Source organism: Berghia stephanieae, chromosome 1 (assembly GCF_034508935.2).
Source record: "Berghia stephanieae isolate SIO BIC M18660-M18661 chromosome 1, UCSD_Bste_1.3, whole genome shotgun sequence".
NCBI classification, from domain to species: Eukaryota; Metazoa; Mollusca; class Gastropoda; order Nudibranchia; family Aeolidiidae; genus Berghia; species Berghia stephanieae.
In genome coordinates this window covers 16,098,568-16,120,963 of record NC_088360.1, presented here as the reverse complement: position 1 = coordinate 16,120,963, position 22,396 = coordinate 16,098,568, and the positions used below count along the sequence as shown (strand labels likewise).

The following is a 22,396-nucleotide window of genomic DNA, read 5'->3' as shown; positions in this document are numbered from 1 at the left end:
CAATCGTTTCTATGTTATATGTTTGTGATGAGAATATTGGCTGTTAAGCTTAACTGCTGGTCAAAATTACTTCGCGATGGTGGTGAACGAATCGGCGATCTCAAGAAGTGGGTGAGAGAGGGATCTAGAAATGACTTTGGGTTTGAAACGAATATTTTTGTGTTCGTGGATAGCTCACACGGTAGAGCCACGCTCTCACCTGCCAGGCGGAGTTGTCGTACCAATAAGGTCGCAGGTTCAAACCCCACCACCGACGCGAAAAAAAATTTTTATTCTCTATTGTCTTCTGGCACTTTTCTACTCACTTCATATCTTGTTGTTACCAACATAAGTGCCTGCTCCACTCGCTTTTCTGAATTAAAAATTCACCCCATACACCGGAGCATACTCAATGTCTCAATCGTTTCTATGTTATATGTTTGTGATGAGAATATTGGCTGTTAAGCTTAACTGCTGGTCAAAATTACTTCGCGATGGTGGTGAACGAATCGGCGATCTCAAGAAGTGGGTGAGAGAGGGATCTAGAAATGACTTTGGGTTTGAAACGAATATTTTTGTGTTCGTGGATAGCTCACACGGTAGAGCCACGCTCTCACCTGCCAGGCGGAGTTGTCGTACCAATAAGGTCGCAGGTTCAAACCCCACCACCGACGCGAAAAAAATTTTTATTCTCTATTGTCTTCTGGCACTTTTCTACTCACTTCATATCTTGTTGTTACCAACATAAGTGCCTGCTCCACTCGCTTTTCTGAATTAAAAATTCACCCCATACACCGGAGCATACTCAATGTCTCAATCGTTTCTATGTTATATGTTTGTGATGAGAATATTGGCTGTTAAGCTTAACTGCTGGTCAAAATTACTTCGCGATGGTGGTGAACGAATCGGCGATCTCAAGAAGTGGGTGAGAGAGGGATCTAGAAATGACTTTGGGTTTGAAACGAATATTTTTGTGTTCGTGGATAGCTCACACGGTAGAGCCACGCTCTCACCTGCCAGGCGGAGTTGTCGTACCAATAAGGTCGCAGGTTCAAACCCCACCACCGACGCGAAAAAAAAATTTTTATTCTCTATTGTCTTCTGGCACTTTTCTACTCACTTCATATCTTGTTGTTATCTTCCATTATAGTCTGGAAAGTTCTGTTCCCTGACGCTGACCTTTGCTTATCAATTAGATCACCCCCCTGGGGCACCCTATCCTCTACCCACGCCACGCTAACATTTCATTCATACTGCAACCACCATTGAGTACAGACGATACAAGTTATTTTTCATTATATTTTATTTGTTTTCCACGTTTATTTGTGTATTGTTGTGCTGACGAAGGGTTTGTACCCGAAACGTCCATTGTCTGTTTTGTTCCCATACGAAGCCTTTCCATTTTCACTCTTTCGTTAGTATTTTACGATCACCGGCTTCAGGCAGCCCTTACTGTTTTCTACTGTATTCGGATATACATTCTGTAACGTTTAGTGAACATTTTCCGTATTTTGGCCCCAAACCGACTCATTTGGTCCTTTTCTTGTCAAAATCTGGTCTCACGACAAAAAATCACCTGGCAACCCTGGATCCAAGGTCAATTTTTGATAGTTGAGTGCCAAGTTTAGTTTGTCCATTTGTTTTGTTTTCCCTTTTCTATATAATGTCGGATAAGGTTAGTGATAAGCGAGACGTATCAGCTTAAGAAAGATTTAAAGATCCATGGTCCAGAAATCTTTTTTGAATACGTATTGCCTCTCTTGGCTCATATTTGATTTGATTTGAATACTGTATATTATTACTGTATTGTTTGTAAACCCGGTGCCGGTGCTGACATCAATTCAGAAATAATCATAATCATTAAGAATGCGAAGTGGCAATTCGGACCCGAGTCTGAATTGCTTCTCGTGGCAATTCGGACTCTTGCCACAATGCGCCTGCGCAATCACAGGAAGTGTCGGAAGTGGACGATGGGTCGAAAGTGAAGCGTGGGGGGGGGGGGGGGGGGGGGGGGGGGTGCTCGTATCTCAGTCATAGAGAATACAGGACCCTCCCCTAGTCTGTGTTCTCAATTGTAAGTTGTCAGTCGGTAGGAGGGCGAGTGAGCGAGCAAGTCACGTTTTAGAATTCCCGAAGATGACTAACCTTCAAAAGCGGTGATCTATTATTCCCCTTTGTCTTACTTGGAGGTGCTCGTATCTCAGTCATAGAGAATACAGGACCCTCCCCTAGTCTGTGTTCTCAATTGTAAGTTGTCAGTCGGTAGGAGGGCGAGTGAGCGAGCAAGTCACGTTTTAGAATTCCCGAAGATGACTAACCTTCAAAAGCGGTGATCTATTATTCCCCTTTGTCTTACTTTTTCTTGGGTACTTTTTAATTGTAATTCTAGAACTTTTTACTATCCAATTTCTCCCTTTTTACTGGCGCTGATATGACCTAAATGTGTTGCAAGCGACTTAAAAAACAAAAACAATCTTAATATTCGTGGTCTTTGGGAGATTACAATTGTAGTCGCTATTGTTAATGTTAACAATCGATTTGCCCTCGCATAGATAAAAGAGCGTCTTTGTGTTGGAAGATTTATTTGATTTGCCATGAGCCTGTTACAAAAGATACATGCATGACATATCTACATTATATATTTTGCCATTTGCGGCCGCGAAAAAGTGGGGGGAAAGGAAAATAATATGACTTTGGGCTTTGAGCGTTTTATTTAAAAGGCAGTATGGCTCGGGCTTTGACAAAAGGCAGTATCTAGTTCTTTTTAAATTAAAAAATGCTGTTTTATTTCTAAATATAAAAATAGAGGCGATTCTTGGCGGCAAACCATGCAATAGAGCCCCGCCACTGGGGTAGGGGCAGAGTACCGTCAGTACCGTCTAATAATAATATTATTAGATAATACTGGTCTAGGTGCCTATTAATAAAATAAGCACTGGTTGAATACAGAGAGAAAATTAATGATCAACTGGTAATGGGATTGGGGAGTAACCAGCGACTTCTCAAGGAAACGATAAGGGTAACCATTAACATCTCCACAACCCACAAACGACCGAGGCGCTGGACGCAGGGGAGAACATGGTGATACGAGATCAAAGAGAAAAAGCCGCCGGCTCTTAGGTTGTGGAAATGGTTGTTGGGGGGGGGGGGGGGGGAGTGTGTGTGTGTGTGTGTGATTATTCTGTTTTTAATGACTTAAGAGATACTAATGAGTGTGTGTGTGTGTGTGTGTTTACAAAGACCGAATTGTCGCAGGAGGCACTTCACACTCAGGGTCCAAATTGCCATGGGAAGCAATTCAGACTCGGGGTCCGAATTGCCACGGGAAACAATTCAGACTCGAGTCCGAATTGCCATGGGAAACAATTCAGACTCGAGTCCGAATTGCCACGGGAAGCAATTCAGACTCGGGTCCGAATAGCCTTTTCCTTAAGAATGAGAGTAGAGAGACGACGGATGCTTTCGTAAAGACGTGGTACATGGCGAGCGCAGTAATTTTATCTATGCTTTGTTAGCCAGAAGTTAGGCCTATAGATTGCTAAAAAGAGAAATATCGGGAGGCCTTCCGAAAGCTCCTCGGTCTAGATAGACTCAGTATTTTCACTGTTCACCCTTGTTGATTTTTTGTCAGGCGTTTATTTTATCAATATCTAGAATTTTTATTAAATTTTTCAATATATATTCTAGTAGACAGTCGGTTAGTTAGCATTTTAAAAACTCTAGAACAAACCTTGATAGTTATCTAGTCACAAAGTTTCACATTTCCTAATATTAATATGACTATGACCATTGTTTTGATTATGATTAGTTAGAGTTATCCGTCGCCATTTTGCTTTTGAAGTATTTATTGAAAGGTAGCTAGTGCAAAGCAGTCCTATATTGTTTTTTTTTTTAAATATATTACTATTAGGTTAACTCAAGGTCGAGAGATTTTTTTTTCTATTCTAGGCTTAGTTATACTAAGTTATAGGTCTTAGTAAAGGCAAAGGTGCTAGGGTATTTGTTTTTCCTGTCAGGGTTAGTTTAAAGGTACTAGGTTTTTATTTTTTGCTAGGGTTAGCTGAGCGAATATTTGAGTTGTTTCCCAAAGCACGAGGAGCTTTCGGAAGGCTTCCGAAATATCAGCCAGTTTTTTTAAAGAATTCTTGTCCCCGATTTGCATGCATACCATGGACCATGACGCATATGAATCTTGAACTTGAATCTGGTTACTTGCTTCCAATTATTCATTCGTTGTCAATCCTTGTAGAAAGGTTTGAGTCTGCACTCGTCGCCTGCCAAGTATAGATAATTCCAGATATATTTTTTTTTAAAGTAGGATCTCTTGTTTTAAAGTAAAGGAAAATATACTTCACATCGTCATAATAATATGGGAACATTTCACGTAAAAGACGGTGACATAGCTGCCAACCCTCCCGCAAATTGCGGGAGTCTCCCGTATTTATCACCGATCTCCCGCTCTCCCGCAGTTTTTTAGTATCTCCAGAAATCTCCCGAAAATTTATCAATTTGAATATTGAGTGTGATGAGTTGCTGGTTCTCTAGACAATCAATTGTCAACTTTTTTTTTGGCTGGTCGATGCTATGAAAGCAACAGAATCGATACCAGTAATGTGGCAATAGATTATATAGGATTGTAAAAGAATATATTGTGGTATCGATATTTTCAATTGAGAATAATTTGCTTTTGCTTATGCCCTGCCTTAAGTCTTCATCAATTTTCAAATTGCTGAGGACGGTTTCTTTCTAATTGGGAGTAATTTGTATTTGCCTTTTATACTGCTTAAATACTTTGTTGATTTTTAAAATGTCTAAACGACAAATTTCATTGTTGTGCATCACGAGGAGTAATCATGTGACTTTTGAAGAACTAGCAGCGCGTCTTCACTTCAGGTCAGTAAAAATGTAATCTCCCTGATTTTTGTTCCAAATCTCCCTCCTAATTGAATTACCGGGTTGGCAGCTATGCGGTGACGGTTTACCAACTGGCAATGGTCCTTGACAAAAAGAAGAAATATGAGAGAGTGAGAGAGAGAGAGAAAGAAAGAAAAGGAGAAAATGAGTAAGTGAAAGAGAGGCGAAGATGGAGGAGAAAATGTGAGAATTAATAAATAATATCACTTCGTGACACTAACGATACTGCATGCCAGATAATAGTACATACGTAGTTCACGAACTGATATGGTCCTTGGCAATTGACGATTTGTCAATAGTCAAGGTCCTTGGCAATTGATGCTATCGTACTAAAAATGCTTTTATTTGAAATTCTCCAATGCCAACTATAATAAAAATATAATGTACCAAAAACAAAAATGAAAAAAAAAATCCATCTTGTAGAAATAGATGTGAAGGGAAATTTTATGAATTGACAAGAATCGTGTTTGGACTGATAAAAATCTTTTGAGAAAAAATAGCTGATGGAATATTATAAGTGTAAGAGGGTAGCTAGCTCCTATTAATTATTACACACTCAAATATGGTTTCCTCGAAAACATAGTCTCTTCGAATCCAATCGATTGTCTCAAATTTTGTCATTATTATTTTTTGTTCTGACACAGCAGAAAATCGCAAAAAATCACTGATTTGCATTGCGGCTGCAAAATCTCCAATTTTTTTGCAAATTTTTGAGATTTTGCAAAGAAAAAAAAAAAAAAACAATAATAATAATTTTTAAAAGGGCAAAAAAACCACCAAAAAAAAACAATAATAATAATTTTTTAAAGGGGCAACAAAACAAAAAACAATAATAATAATTTTTTTAGAACGCAAAAAAAAAAAAATAACCCAAAAAACATACACACAAAAAAACAGACGAATTTAAAAAAAAATTAAATTTGATAGCAAAAAGAATGTGAAAGATAATTAATCAAGAGTAGTTTCTTTTTTACTATCCCATTTTCTTCTTTTTTACTGGCGCTGATATGACCCTACATTTGTTACAAGCACCATGAAAACCTTTAAAACAAACAAATACCTTTCTCTTTTATGAAATAAGTATGGGTTTTTAGGGAAATTAACCGCAAATTTTGCTGTTTTTAGCTTGCAAAATTTGGGAATTTTTTTGTGCTAAAAACCGCCATGTCAGTGTGTTATCATTTCATTCCTTCCAGGAACTAATTTATTCCAGCCATCATTAAAAAAAAATTAATTAAATAATGGGTTTTTGAAAAATATGCACCCTGTGTTTTTGACCAATGATGATTTATTATGACATTTAACAGTTACATATTTGTGCATTGTGTGTATCTACAGCGACAACTGAACATTGCAGGTGTGTGTATACAGTATGATGCACATGCAGATAAACACAGCCATTCACACACCCTGTTTCATAAAGAATCTCTCTGCTTATTTTTAACACTTTGCAGTTCGTTCCAATTTCAATGCCACATGCTATTAATTGATAATGGTTTGCTACTACAATAAATTATTGGCTACTACAGTAAATTAATGTTGTGGTGCAACATATCAATACAGTAAAATAATAATAAAGTTCCCTTTAGTCATCCCCAAATGGTAGGGCATTTGCTTCACAAACAAAGGGACTGAAATCTGTCCTGGATGAGGTTTTTTTTCTATTTAACAGTTACATATTTGTGCATTGTGTGTATCTACAGCGACAACTGAACATTGCAGGTGTGTGTATACAGTATGATGCACATGCAGATAAACACAGCCATTCACACACCCTGTTTCATAAAGAATCTCTCTGCTTATTTTTAACACTTTGCAGTTCGTTCCAATTTCAATGCCACATGCTATTAATTGATAATGGTTTGCTACTACAGTAAATTATTGGCTACTACAGTAAATTAATGTTGTGGTGCAACATATCAATACAGTAAAATAATAATAAAGTTCCCTTTAGTCATCCCCAAATGGTAGGGCATTTGCTTCACAAACAAAGGGACTGAAATCTGTCCTGGATGAGGTTTTTTTTCTGAGCCCCTTGTCCACTCAGCGGTGATTGGGTAACTGGGTCTGTTTGATCTCATGGAAAGCGCTTTGTGATAGGCTAGTGTCCTATCCAAAAGGTAGCAAGAAATGGCTATATGGGTATATTTTATGGATATTTTATTTTATTTTATTATATTTGATGTTTATTTTGCTTTTAATTAGCTACATATTTTCATCAATTAGTTCATGACAGTGTATAAATCTGTGCTAATATAACTATGAATGATGTGTCACATTATGATAATTTCCATTCAGGATCAATAAAGTATATCTTATCTTATCCTATTGTCCATTTCATGCTATAGCAACCGGGATAAACTCCAGCTCCAGGTTCCCGACTTCCCATAGAGGGCAGGGAGGTACTTACTGTGTATTCTATCCCCCTATATCTGTTTTCCAACCTGCTTTCTGTCTTTGTTTTGGAATGAGATTACTTGGTTTTGTCCTGGCCCTGGCTGAGAGGGAAACAGTCAAATGTATAGTTAATATTGGGAGATGATATTTTTTTCCTTGTAAATCATCTCTCTGTTATGCACTGTATTATCTTTTGTTTACAAATTATATATGATTTGTATGCATTTGAGTGTATTCTTCTTAGTGGGGACCTGTGCTTGTGTCTGGATGAGACTTTTAGGCGATCTCAAACTAAGTACTCTGATCGTGTGCTCTTGGAATCTACAGCTGTTTCCTATTTGAACCAATTCCCCTTTGTCTTACCTTTTCTTGGGTACTTTAATTGTAATTCTATAACTTTTTACTATCCCATTTTCTTCCTTTTTACTGGCGCTGATATGACCTTAATGTGTTGCAAGCGCCGTAAAACCCTTAAAAACAAAAACAAACTCCAGCTCCATGGACCTTATGGCTCTGACTCTGAGGGACTCCTTTTTTATTTCTTTTGCATCCCCGAGAGTAAATGTGTCTTAGGGGTTATTCTAAGGGATGACTGGAATAATCCAATATCAGCTCAGCACAAGTCTAAATAGCATGATGGATAGTCCATTTCTGTAACTTTCGGGTACAAAGCAAAGGCCATACCGCTGAGCCAATCTGGAAATGTTCATTTTTAAAAAATGTTTTTTGCAGCATGACATGAGAAAGTACCAAAAAACTAATGACTTTGATTAATTCTTATGTGACTTTTATCCTCAGGTTGTACTCTATAGTTATTTCCGCAGTTCATGCAGTTGGCGTGTAAGAATTGGTGAGTAATTTCATTATTGTAGATACAGTCTCAGCAATATTGCCATTTTCAAAGTTTTCTGCATCTGATTCATCTTCTTCATCTCATGATTATCCTTATCATTTATTGTTTTCATCATCATCGGCAGCACTTTTGAGTTTTCTTGTTTTTTGTTTTTTATTCATGAAAAATTACTAAGTCTTGTATGTTTTTCTTGTTATTCAAATATTCCTTCAGAGAAAATGAACAAATTTTATGTTAATTGTTTGTGGCTTGTATAACTAGCAATATCAGGGACTTTGAGAATATAGGGGGGGGGGGGGGGTATTGAGGGGAGTGTTGTGAGAGATATTTGAATGGTGTGCCAATTTTGTTATTAGGTTTTAAATTATCAACTACTTGAATATGTATTTGATTTGCTTCACTGTCTCATTTTATAAATTATATGAACAATTATTTCAGCACTGGCTCTCAAGAAAATCCCATATGACTACGAGGCTGTACATCTTTTGAAAGGACATCAGGTAAGAATGGCTACTAAAATGAAAGTATGAAACCTTGGTAAGCAAGTTTATAAATGATAGCCAATTTCAGTTGCATGCGACTTGTTACTTCATTCACTTAACATGTGATGCAGTTACTTACAGCCATCAGATTATTGACACTCTTTTTCTATTTAAAATAAATCATAAATGTTCTTTTGTCTTACTTCTGAAAAATAGACTTCAGGATAGAAGATAATTGTCATATTGTAAGATTAGAAATAAGCAATGCGATGTTGGGGGTCTTGATCGCTCAGTTGGTAGAGCACTCGCTGCACACACAAAGGGACCAAGAATGATCCCTGGTGCAGTCGAGAATTTTTTTTAACCCCCCCCCCCCTGTCCACTGAGCAGTGAATGGGTAGCTGAGTGTTAGGTTTGGTGGAAAGTACTTTGTGATAGACTAGCGTCCTATTCAAAGGATAGTAAGCAATTGCTATTGTCCGTTTCATGCTATAAAAACCAGGATAAACTCCGGCTTCATGAGCCTTATGGCTCTGAAGGACTACTATGATATTGCTCTTTACTCATATAACTGTAAAATACGTTTAATGAAGTTGAGTATAAGCTCTAGTTACTAAGACAAAAGATGTGTATGTTTCAGGTTTTTCTCTGTCTAAGCATAATCCTCCAATGATTCTAGTGCCTTTTGGTTTTGTGCAATCCTGAAAGAATTTTCTTGTAAGCCCAATATTGTATACTAACACAAATGCATGCATTTTGAATGTACAGATATTTGATTTCCTCTCCAGAGGACAGATGAATACAAGTTGTTGAACTCTTCAGGCTACATCCCTACATTGAAGATTGATGGGCTGACATTAACACAGTCTGTAAGTAAAATGATTCTCCTTAAATAACAATGACATTAAAGAACATTGAATATAAATCAGTTCGTGCGGGCAGATAATGATTGTTCTGTCGTCAACTTGCTCGATACCGGCATGATGATTGGATAATGATTTATTGTTGAGCAAAGGCTGAATGATGTCAGTGGGTTTTTGATCATTGAGAGAAATGGCAGCAACTTCTAATGGTATCACACTACTATGTTATGATGATCTATCCAGGAGGCACACTACTCAATGTACGATTGTGAACCCTCCCAGAAGCTTTTTCATAATGCAACATTCAACTAGACACTCTGCGTTTTCGGGCTCTTGACCACAACGGGTACATATTGGACAGGTGGCAAGTCCCCACTGATGTGAGTGTGCTGTGAGGCAGGTTCTCGACTGAAGTCAGTTCACCACCACCCATTTTCTCCTCTTACTGATGGAAAAGCCTAGCAACTTCTCCCCCAGTTTCGAGGAGTCAACGTGACTGCCCCCTCAAGGGATTGACTTCGTCCAAACCAACTTCCATCTCGTATATGCAGCTCTGTCCAAAGTCAGGGAAGCTATGTACAAGGGTTGCCAGGACTTATTTTGGTTCAAAACAAGGGCACCGTCCGTTATGCACATAAGAAAGGTATCCCCGTTCTCACTTTTTAAAATCTTATTAAGCCAGTTGTTTGTAATCGTCTCCCGTCGGAATTGAGGGATTGGATTACTGCCATTATCAAGCCATATTCTCGTGGCATCATCTTTCCCGACACTATATGCATGGACTTGCGAAGTTTTACATCGACCTTCTCAACGTTTTTGCTTCCACCCCACACTGGAGCGCAGTACTCCGCAGTGGAATAACACAGTGCCAGAATAGATTTCTTCAGAAGCGCTTGATTAGCACCCCAAGTTGTTCCCACTAGCTTTCTCTTAATAGTATTGTTTTTCTCTATCTTCCGGGCAACTCCTTTGAGATGAACCCGATATTTAAAGCTTAAGGCCATTGTATCCCCCAGTTACTTCGGATTAGGCCCATATGGGAGAAGCTGGTTCTCGACGGGGGTTGTTCAGTTTATGGGTGTTCCAGCCACTGCATAGGTGGAATCCAGGGATCGAAGTTTTTAAAGTTTTCGTTTTCAGGTACCACTTGTCAAAGTAGGATTTGAGTCTGGTGATGTCCTCACTGAGTACACTTTCAAGACAGGTCCACAGCTTATATTGAGTAATGAGTACCCAATCATCCGCTTATCCCAGTCTCAAGGAGGAAGTGTTCGGCATGTCACTAATGTAGACATTGAACAACATTGGTGCCAGAACAGATCCCTGAGGGACCCCATTCCTGAGTTTCTTGACTTTGCTCATGGTTCTCCCAGGGCGATGTGGAAGTGTCTTTCCTCTAATGTTGAAGAGAATGATTTCAAGGTCTTTTTGCACCTTATGATCTTTGCAAGTTTGAGCATTAACTCACTGACTGCCACGGCCGATACATGTCAGTTTTTTTCTTTTGACCTTTGACTGCCATGGCCATACCCCCTCGGTTTCTTACTTTGCTGTTTTTTCTACTTCTGACCGAACTGTATCGGCTGTGGCAGTTGGATGGCGAGGTAGTTCATTTTTTTATCTTTCATTTGAGACCAAACATGATGGGGTACCTTTTAATCTTGACATTCTTTCTAGCCGGCCAATGTAATAGATAACCTGGTATTTTTTTCTTTTAGTTTTCAAAACATAATGGAGAAACTAAATCAATTATTTGTAATTCTCGAGTGAAAAACTTTATGAACCTACTTGGTTTTTAACAGTTATTATTCTGATTATGTTGGTGAATGTTTTCTGTTAAAAGAACATTAATTTTCCCAGTTTTTAGTTAGAACAGTGGTCCAAGGCAGTGTTGACTCAAATTGATTTTTTCTTTTTGGCATAAAATTGTTTCCTTTTCAAAATACTACTGTGTAATCCAGAATTCAAATGCATTAATACAAATGGTATTATTTGAAAGAACAATACAAGCAGGTTTGTCAGCTTTTTAAACTATTTTATTTTCATAAAAATTGTGAACATGGTGAATTTTTTAAAAACATGTATAAACCTTGGCAGTCAGCGGCTTTGCAATTCTGAAAACCTTGGCAGTCAGTGAGTTAACCCTTCGTCTGCCACTGATAGGTCTTTAAATACAGCACCAGTTTGCTGTTTCCTTTCGAACCCTGCTTCAATTTGCTCTGTCAGGGCAATGACCTGCAAGGCGGGGATCCATTCATTAGGGGTGAGAGAAATGGCTAAAAGAAATACTCAAGCCTTCTTGTGAATGTACTAAATTTGATATGATATATTATGTAATTCGTTTTATAATAATATTACCTCTATCGTCCTAAAATTACAATTCATATTAGGATTAACTTCTTATTTTACAGTGAGCAAAAACATGAAATAAACTAACATTCCCTTCATTTTACTGTTTTGTTCTAAACAGAAATATGCCTAACAACTGTGCTATAAAAATGTGTCATTTTATTGTTATTTAGCGTCTCTTTATCATATTCATTGCCATCAACATTTTCTCAATTGTCTACAAATTTCAGCTTCCTATTATAGAGTATCTTGATGAGAGAAACCCTGAGCCAGCGCTGTTGCCCAAGGACAAGGCAGATAAAGCTCAAGTAGGTTTGTTTTTTGTTTTTTTGCGTAATCTAAATATATTTTTTTGTTTAATGTTTTGTTCCAGAAAACAAAATTATGCCAAGTTGTTCACTTGATATAACAAAAAAATTGATTTAATGTCAGATTATGAGATTATTTTTCTCTTTGAAATACTTAAGTCATATCATTTTTCATAGAAACATTGAACTCTAATACTAATACCAGTATTGGTACTTGATTTTTAAAATACAACAAAATTCTCTCTATTTATCCTTATGGGTAAATTTGTCTTTAAGGTCCATTTCAATGGACGACTGAAAAAGCCCAGGCATCAGCCACAGTGCACTGCTACAAGTACAGGTACAAGGTAAGCCAGGGTGAATGACTGGCTCAAGGCCTAACTGAAATTGGTATCTTGCTGGTACTTCCTGATCATGAACGAGGATCATCTGCCCTACCACACTGCCCTATAACATGAAGTCTTAATACCTTTTTACATATTGGATGTATTGATTAGACAATTCGATTTTGATGATCATGACGTTACACAAAATGTGCCCGCTTCATTTGTTCAATTTATAATGTATATTATGATAATATATTCACAATTTTTTTCTTTGGAAATTTGAAAGATTTTTTTTTTTAAGGTACAAGAAGTTAAGTTGTATTATGAATCAGCAAGGACATGACTGTAAAAGCATAAATAATTGTTACATAACATACATAATATACCTTTAAAAATGAATTAAAATAGTTTAATATTATAAACCTTGATACAATATCACACTAATATATCCTGTTTTGTTTGGGGTTTTTTTTGGGGGGGTTTTTCACGCCATTGTTTTAATGCAAAATTTTAACGCTTGAAATCCATGATGCCAGAACAAATAAGTTCATGATATATTCTTTGTAAAAGAATGGTCTCGTATCCATTGAATATTGTTGATACATACAATTGGCAATTCATTAATGCTTCATTAACCCTTTATGGATAGCGTCCAATTTGACTTTGACTATACATTATATTTTACAGTTTCCACAGAAAGAGCAGTAACTGTGATTTGACTAAAATTGTATAAAAGCCAGAGTTGCATCTCTAGTACAAAGAGAGTAGTTGCCTCTCTCTTAGAGTGAAACTGGTTTGGTCTGCAGCTACAGCCACACATATGGAAGAACTGATAATTTGTAAGAAGTTCAGTCTTATTATTAAAAGGTAATGCAGACTTTTGTTGTACTTGTTGATAGGTTCGAGCAATAGCTGAGATCATTAACAGTGGCATTCAACCACTCCAGAACCTGAAGGTGCTACAAAAAGTGGGAGAGACCAAGATGGAATGGGCCAACCACTTTGTCACAGCCGGAATGGAAGGTACTTACCATTTTAAAAGTCTTAATCACTGCTGTGTAATTTGCATTTGATCCTGGGTGGGGTTCCTGACCTCGCATAATGGGCAGGGAGGTACTTACCGTGTCTTCTATCCGTCTATATCTGTTTTTCCAATTTGCTTTCTGTCTTTGTCTTGGATTGAGATTTCTTGGTTTTGTCCTGGCCGGAGTCCTTGACTGGGAGGGAAACAGTCAAATATATAGTTATTATTTTGGGAGATGATATTTTTTCCCTTGTAAATCATCTCTCTGTTATATTTGTTATTTTGAATGTGTAATGTAAACATTTGAGTGTATTCCTCTTCGTTGAGTCCTGTGTTGGTGTCCGGACAGGACTTTTAGGTGATTGCAAACTTAGTACATTGATGGTATGCTCTTGGAATCATCATCTGATCCCTATTTGTTCCCAGTTCCCCTTTGTCTTACTTTTTCTTTGGTGCTTTAATTGTAATTCTAGAATTAGTCTATCTCATTTTCTTCATTTTTACTGGTGCTAATATAACCTTAATGTGTTGCAAGCGCCGTAAAACCCTTAAATACAAACAAACATCTGCATCTGATAACTAAGCAAGTTAAGAAACAACAAAGTTTGTACAAAACTGGTACGTGTATACATAACTCAAAATAGGAGGAACATTTTTTTTAATGCTTTAAAAAAAGCTGAGGTTTCGTTTGATCCGGGTCGCACTGTATTCTTAATATTATTATTATTATTATTATTATTATTATTATTATTATTATTATTATTATTTTATTATTATTTTCAAAGTGTTCTTGTATTTCCAGCTTTAGAACCGGTACTGGAGAAGACTGCAGGCACCTACTGCTTTGGTGATGAAGTGACAATCGCTGACCTCTGTCTCGTTCCACAAGTGGCAAGTGCTGCAAGGTAAGTGCTATTCAAGTCAAATATTTATGGCTTATTTTTTAAATATCGGATTAATCAAGAGCTTGATGTGAAAAAATACAACTTTTCGTGGGAAATTCTGATAGTAGTTGAGAAAGCTGAAAGCTACATTGTTCTCTCCATTTTGAGTTAAGAGCAAAGTAATTACAGAAGTTAAAGACTTTTTTCAAGGAAAATTTGAGTGCAAACAAAATGTAGCATTGATAAGTATAATGAGCTTATTGATGTTGAACATTTTCAGTATAACTCCTGTTTTTGTATTTTAGAAATTTTGTTGTCTAAATCTAATCCAAATGAATGGCATAGTGACAGATATTTTTTTCTTTATTTATACTCAATAATCTTGATTCCAGTGTTAAGCATCTGACTTGGAAAAGAGTTACTGACCTACATCTCATACAGACTTAGTTGATAAACGGACAAAAGAATATTCTCATTGCTTTTATTTTTCTTTAGTTTCTGGCCAGTGATGACTAACGTTGTATATCTCTTTACCTATGGAATGCACCAAGCTTATATTGGTGTAAATTCTGGGTCCTTTTGCTGATTCTCATTGCTCACTTTGGTCATAGTTCTTGGGTGTGGCTTTTTGTCCTCTCGTAGTGGGCAGGGAGATCACATGCAGTGTCCTCTATCCCCCTATATAAGTTTTTCAAGTTGCGTTTTGTCTTTTTTTAGGTTTAAGATTCCTTGTTTTTATTCCAGCCCTAGTGTCACTAGATAAGTTGCTGGAATTGGGTATAAGGAATAATGGCATAACCATCAAATTTTCATAGCTTCTCAAAGTACTCTCCTTAAACTTGGATGCAAAGTTTCATCCTCTTAAACCAAGAATCAAAGCAGTTTTGCCACATTTCCGATGGTGTGGCTGAAATGTCATCTACAAATGCCCTTAAGGCATCTTCGAAAGTCTCAAATTTAATCCCACTGAGTGGGAACAAAAAGAAGTCACAGAGGGCCTGGTCGGGAGAAATGGAGGATGGCTTAAGATTTGAACATTGTTTTCAGTCAAGAAATGCACTGTTGTCATGGTGCTGTAGCAACCCCCTTGTGCCTGTCTTTGGACACCGTTTTCTCCACTTCTCTAAAACTGTCGGTGTGCAGTGGTTAACATACCAATCTGAGATGTGTCTTGGAGTGGTACTGTGGCGATGTAACCTTTTGAATTGAAAAAGCTAGTCACCGTTTGCTTTCCACCGCTGCGAGATTGCATGAATGTCAAAGATGGAGTCTCACCAGGAAAGAGCCACACTCTAGGTTAGCGCTTTGTTCAGGGTCAAACATATAAATCTATGTTTCATCACCAGTCATGATATTTTCCACATTTCTAGATCGACCTTCATCGAACTGTTGAAGCGTAGTGGTGCAAAATTGAGCACGTTTTTTTTTTCAGCAGTGAGTTGGTGAGATACCCATCAAGCAGACACTAAGTGATGAAATGCCCAAGGAATGCTCCATCTCATGATGTGGATATGTAATACGTGCATCATTTTCAATCATAGCCTTTGTGGCAAACACTGACTTTTCTGTTCCAGCACATGCAGGTCAACCTTCATGGTCATCTTTGAGGGATTGCCGACCTCTTTTAAATTCACCATATCAGAAATAAATTTGAGTTTTTGATGGAGCAGACTCCAATAAAAGATTGTGTAAAATTTCATAAAACAAGTGGATATACCCTTTCAAAAAGTCATAATAAATCATGACTTTAAAATCATGTCTAGTGACCCTCATAATCATCTCTGTTATTCATTTGTATTTTTTGTTTTGAATATGTAATGACCTGTAAGCATTTGAGTGTATTTCTCTTAGTGCGATCCTGTGCTTACATCTGAATAAAACTAAGTACACTGATAGTTTGCTCTTGCAATCTATTTTTCTTCCCTGTTTAAACCAGTCCTGTTTGTCTTACGTTTTATTGTGTGCTTTTTTAAAGTTGTAAATCTAGAATTTTGTTACTATCTCATTTTCTTCCCTTTTACAGGCGCTAAAATGACCTAAATGTGTCGCTAGCATCGAACAACCCTTAAAAATAAAATAAACAATGGTCATGGGCGCATAATCAGGAAAATTGAGTAATCAAGTCAGTTTTTGTGAACTGAGGTATGGGTTCAGTACAGTCGTGATTGCTCATGTTTTAAACATTATATTATTTTATTTTAGGAAGTAAGTTAAACATTGACACTCTTTCATTAGGCCAGAGATCGTTTTATATTTTACTGGATTTTTGATTTTAAGGGAAGCAAGTTTACAAATATTGAAACCCCACACCGATCTCTATATATTTTTGAGATGCCCTTTTCAGGATGCTTTATATGTCAGAAATTAATTTCTTAAGCCACTATTGACACTTAAACATTTTTGGTCCATTTCAGATTCAATGTTGACATGTCATGTTTCCCTACCATCTCTCGCGTCAACAAAACTCTAGAAGAGTTACCTGCCTTTAAAGTGGCAGATGCCAGGAGACAGCCTGACACACCTGATGACCTGAGGATTGAGTGATTGTATGGATGTGATTATTTTTCCTATGTGTAATAGTCATTGATTGTCACCAGATGAATGGATTTCCTGCATTGATATAACCCCATCCGATTGCTTAATAATAGTCTACAGTATGTCCCTGTTTACAAGTCTGGTCACCTTAAAAACTTCAACAGGGATTTAAAGTCATTATGGTGAATCAAGGCATAAAATAGTATTAAACAGAAAATATGACTTACTTTTCATTGAAGGCAGAATTTTCCTAGCACAACAAATAAACAATACAGTTAAGCTTTGAATCATATTTCATTTTTTGTGATAAAGGACAATATTTAAGTAAATGGTTTCTTTTTTTCCATCATGTTAATTGCCCAGTAATGTACTAGTAGTATGATCAGAAGACCAGAAAATGTGCATGAAATGATCCTATCCAGTTCGACTCCTAATAACAGTTTACATAGAAGTAAATGAAAATAGATTGTTATTCTTATCACTCAATAGAGCCAGCTCATTTGACATGGTACTTTTTAACACCACTTTGCCCAAGACGGACAATTTTAGACAATTTTTGAAGGATTTTGTGAGCAGATAAATGATAGAATAAAAAAAAAAAAACAACGTAAAATCGGATGATATGTGTATACATCATGGATATTTTCACTAATAACCAAAGAGAGAGAAAAAAATGTAATGTATAACGATAGATGTTTGAAACAAATAAACTATTACTTCACAATTTTTGTTTTGATTCTACCTTAGAACTCATTGATTAGCTCATGTGGAAAAATATGTTGGTTGAAATCCTTTTTTATGTTTAGGATTTGAATAATAATAATAAACAAATATTCAAATGATCATATTGATTAACATATAATGCATTGTTTCAGCAAAACAGTGAAAATTATAGAAATATTTCACCAAATTTTCTTCATTATCTTTTCCTTTTCTTTTCTAAACTTTCAAGCAAAGTTGAAAAATATGGATGATGGCAGCAACAAAATTCCCATTTGATTTACTTTTTATCAAATTACTACGACAAAAATTGAAAAAACATATAGAAATTTTAATAGATGGGATCTTAGAAATGGTAAACGAGCCTTTGTGGAGCTGTTGTAGCACAATTAGAGTTGAATCCTATTTGATCTAATGTATAAGATTTATAATGTTTCAAGTGAGCTAATCTACTATTTGTGCCATGGAATACGTTTCTTGCGCCATTTAAAGAACGGTTTGCGATTATTGAAAATCGATATAAATGACGGATTAATACTATTCATATTACTCCCAGTGTGTAATTAAAACTTTGTGCTATCAACCAGTCTGTTGAATTCTTTCTTATTTATAATAATGATCAAGGATTAATTATTAGAATGTATGAAAGTAATCAATGAGGTAAAAGGAGATTGCTTGATGTTTGGAACTGGGACCTGTTCAGTCTAGTTTTGGTAATATGAATCTCTGTTACTCTGTGGTGGAAGGTTAGTTTTTATGATGGGGATGGTTTTTATTATATTATGCTGATTGCTTTGTCTTGCAACTTTCTCTGATTTTAATCTTGCACAGTGGCTTGATACTTTTATTTGAATATAAGAGCTGGAATGGGATTCTTAATTTGTACTTCGTGAAGTCCCAGGTTTGAGAGTTTTTGCCAAGATGAGGGTCATTTAAATTGATCTGTATTTGAAGGATGAGTTTTCTGGCCAAATTTTTTAATACATGTTTTTCCAGAGTATGACAGTTAACTGGTTAAACAACAAGATACAAGAAAAAGAAACGGATGTATAGAATTTGTTTTATTGGTGATGGAATGTTTTTCCCATGAATCCTGGGTGGGGTCTTCTGATCTCCCTTCTGTTTCTTCAATCCCCCATACCTGTTTTTCCTTTCCATGTTGCTTTCCGATGTTAATCTGGATTGAGATCGCTCAATTTTTTTTCTGGTCCTGGCGCATGTACTTGGCTGGGACAGTCAAATGTACGATATCTTTTATTGAGAGATAAATTTTCTCTGTAAATCATCTTTCTGTTAGGTTCTTTTAAAGTTATTAGTTTTGAATATGTAAATATTTGAGTGTATCCTTCGTAGTGGAATTCTTTGCTTGTGCCTGGATGGGACTTTTAGGTAATGTCAAAATAGGCACATCTGCGGATTACTCTCCTTTGTCTTGCTTTTTCTATGGTGCTTTTAACTTCATATCTACAACTTTCCCTCTTTCATCTTCTATTTTATTGACGCTGAATTGACCTAATAGTGTTGCAAGTGCAATAAAATCTCTAAAAACACAACAAAACATTCCCCATGAATCCTTGAAGTCAGTTCGGTGAGAAATCCTGTTGTTAGTTTTTTTGTTTTTTTTTTAAATTTATTTTTTTTTTAATTTGTTTCATTGCACAAATGTTAAGCTTCCACATTTTTACTGATTAAAAAAAAATAATTGTTATTAACATTATTCTTTGCTTTTACACATTTCTGTTAGAAGTCATCTATTATAATAGAGATTTCATGTAGCATTTATGCCAGTCACTTTCATGGTTTCAGCATTCCATCATTTCCCAATGTAGCCATTTCACCCTCTTTTCTTTTGGATGGTTATAATGTTAATTATTAATGCCATTTTTTCATTGTTAAAAGAGTTACTATACACTTTGATTGTTTGCATTTATAATATGACGTTTTGTTTATGAATATATTGGGTGTTTAATATTTACTCCTTGGAATCATCAAATACAGTGGAAAAAGGATCACAAACAAATCTCGTAATGTACTCTTATACCTGGATACCTGGATACCTCTGTATAGAGCTTTTAGACTTGGTGTAGTCTCCTTCGCTCCTCCTCATCTATTAATGATTGGACCAATTTTTATAATTGAACTTGTTTCCTAGGGTGTTGCTTATCTCCAACTCTGCTTTGAATTTATTCAAATTTTTTGCTGATACTGTGGTTTCTTGTAGTTTATTCCAGTTATTTACAATTCTAGATGAAAAAAAGTTCCTTCTTTCATTTGTTTTAAAACGTTCTTTTTTCAGTTTCTTGCTGTTTCCTCGTGTCTGAATGTTCTTGTTTGGTTTAAGGAATCCTGCCTCTACCCTGTCTATTCCCTTTACTATTTTATATGTTTGGATCATATCTCCCCTTCTTCTCCTGTAATCTAAGGTCGGGAGATTTAATTCTTTCAATCTCTCACAGTATGTTTTGTCTTTCAGGTGTGTGATAAGTTTTGTTGCTCTCCTTTGCACTCTTTCCAAACAGTCTTTGTCTCCCTCAAACTTCGGATACCATATGCAGTTAGCATATTCCAGCTTTGATCTAACCATAGTCTTGTAGATGGTAGTCATGTGTTTTGTTTTCAGATTCTTGAAATTTCTTTTCACTATTCCGAGTGTTTTACTAGCTTTAGATTGAACATCTTTAATTTGCTTCTTGAAGTTTAGCTTCCTATCAATAAATACTCCTAGGTCTTTTTCCCCATTGGATTTCTGCAGGGGTTTTTCTTTCATTATATAGTTTGCTTCTCTGTTGTTTTTTCCTAGGTGAAGAACTGCACATTTATCTACATTGAACTCCATCTGCCATATTTCGGACCATTCTTCAAGCTTTTTCAAATCTTGTTGTAAGGTGTTTCTTTCTTCTTCTGTATTAGCTACTCCATAGAGCTTAGTATCATCGGCAAAGATTTTACATTTAGATGATAGATTGTCTGGCAAGTCATTGATATAAATCAGGAAGAGAACTGGTCCCAGTACACTTCCTTGTGGAACTCCACTTGTTACCAGTCTCTCTGTTGATGCTGTTCCATTCACTATCACTTTTTGTCTTCTATCTTTGAGGAAATCTCGGACCCATTTGACTGTCTGATCATTAATTTGATACTGTTCCAATTTCCTGATTAGGCGCCAGTGTGGAACTTTGTCAAATGCCTTTCTGAAGTCGAGGTATATGACATCTAAATTGTTGCCTAATTCCAGGTCTCTCGTCCAGTCATCCATTGTTTCAAGTAGGTTTGTTACTGTAGACCTTCCCGCCATGAAACCATGTTGATCTTTGCTGAATAGTTTGTTCTTGGTCATATGATCAACCATTTCTTCTCTAATCAGCTGTTCCATGAGCTTGCAGACGACAGATGTCAGGCTCACTGGTCTGTAGTTTTCTGGATTTTTTCTGTCTCCCTTCTTGAATATGGCTGTGACGTTAGCTTCTTTCCATTCCCTTGGTAGTCTTCCTTCTTTCATCGACTGGTTAAATATCTTGGTTAGGGGTTCTACTAGCTGCTCTGCTAAGTTTTTTAGGATGTAAGGATGAAGTTTGTCAGGTCCAGGTGATTTACTCTCCTTTAGGTTTTGTAGTCTCTTCATTACTCTCTCTTCAGTAATCGGCCATTGTGTAGTATCTATATTACTTCTTTTAGCAATATCTGGCAAGTTTTTCTGGTTCTCCACTGTAAAGACACTTGCAAAGAAGAGATTTAGCACCTCTGCCTTGTCTTCATCTTCAGATGCCCAAGTGCCATCTTCTTTTTTTATGTCACAGGTTCCCTGTCTTGTCTTCATTTTACTGTTTACATAACTCCAGAATACTTTAGGATTTTCTTTCGTTTCCTCTGCTATCTTGTTCTCATACTTTTGATGTGCTTGTCGGACTATTTTAGTAGTTGCGTTTCTCACTCTTTTGTATTTGTCCCAATCCTCTTCCTTTTTGCTTCTAGAGTATCTTCTATTTACTGCCTTCTTCTTCCGTAATGCCTCTCTCACTTCCTGCGTCATCCAAGGTTGATTTCTTCTCCCAACCCGGTTCCCTCTGCTTTTCGGGATGTTTTTCTCGAAGCATTGGTTAAGTACTCTGGTAAATCTACTCCAGTTATTTCCTACGGTGTCCTCGATTAGTATTTCCTCCCATTTGATATGGGAATCATGTTTGAATTTGAACAATCTACTTAAGCTGTTTAAAGGTGGTTTGTGTGGAAAGCTTTGTTCTTTGGTGGTTATTTAAACATTCCTTGATATGATCTGGCACTAATATTGAACATTGATGGCAATTTTTATTTCAGGTGATGGTGCCTTATCTGAAACTTTTTAAAAAGTGAATGAATTAATGAAACAAACCTTCACAGAAGCAACTTACTTTCCTCTCCTTACCAACTATAGGAAACTCGTCACATTTGTTACGATACAATCAACATTTTTCTTATTCAAATTTCTTTTGTTCATCACAAAATTTAAAGAAAGTGAACAGTGTCTTGTAGAGCATGTTTTGCTAAAGAAATTATGTATCACAAGAATTTTACTGCTATTATGTCTGAGTGATAAAACATCTATTTTGTGTTAGTTGGGTGTGACGTTTTGGGGAAAATTTTGAAAATGGCTGGTAAGGAGAGGGTTAAACAAAATCCATGCATAACAAACTTCACAATCTATCTATAATTTGTATGTATTGAAGAGAAGAAAAAACATAAAGCCACTTCCACACATACCCATTTCTGCATTTGCTGTAGAAAA

The 22,396-nt window shown here is 36.4% G+C and overlaps 1 protein-coding gene across 1 annotated transcript; it reads left to right on the top strand.

The window, feature by feature from the left end:
* The first annotated feature begins 1,562 nt into the window (after positions 1 to 1,562).
* LOC144968907 (maleylacetoacetate isomerase-like) lies at positions 1,563 to 22,364 on the top strand. Its single transcript, XM_078907752.1, has 8 exons — positions 1,563 to 1,654; positions 8,089 to 8,140; positions 8,582 to 8,643; positions 9,414 to 9,494; positions 12,068 to 12,145; positions 13,371 to 13,494; positions 14,298 to 14,400; positions 16,794 to 22,364. The coding sequence occupies exons 1-8, from the start codon at positions 1,643 to 1,645 to the stop codon at positions 16,921 to 16,923; spliced, it is 642 nt and encodes a 213-aa protein (XP_078763878.1). The 5' UTR covers positions 1,563 to 1,642; the 3' UTR covers positions 16,924 to 22,364.
* The last annotated feature ends 32 nt before the right edge of the window (positions 22,365 to 22,396 follow it).

Excerpts from the sequence above, each read along its gene's own strand:
- LOC144968907 (XM_078907752.1), top strand. Across the intron at positions 9,495-12,067 it reads GGCTGACATTAACACAGTCT|CTTCCTATTATAGAGTATCT; the intron begins GTAAGTAAAATG and ends TACAAATTTCAG. Across the intron at positions 12,146-13,370 it reads ACAAGGCAGATAAAGCTCAA|GTTCGAGCAATAGCTGAGAT; the intron begins GTAGGTTTGTTT and ends ACTTGTTGATAG.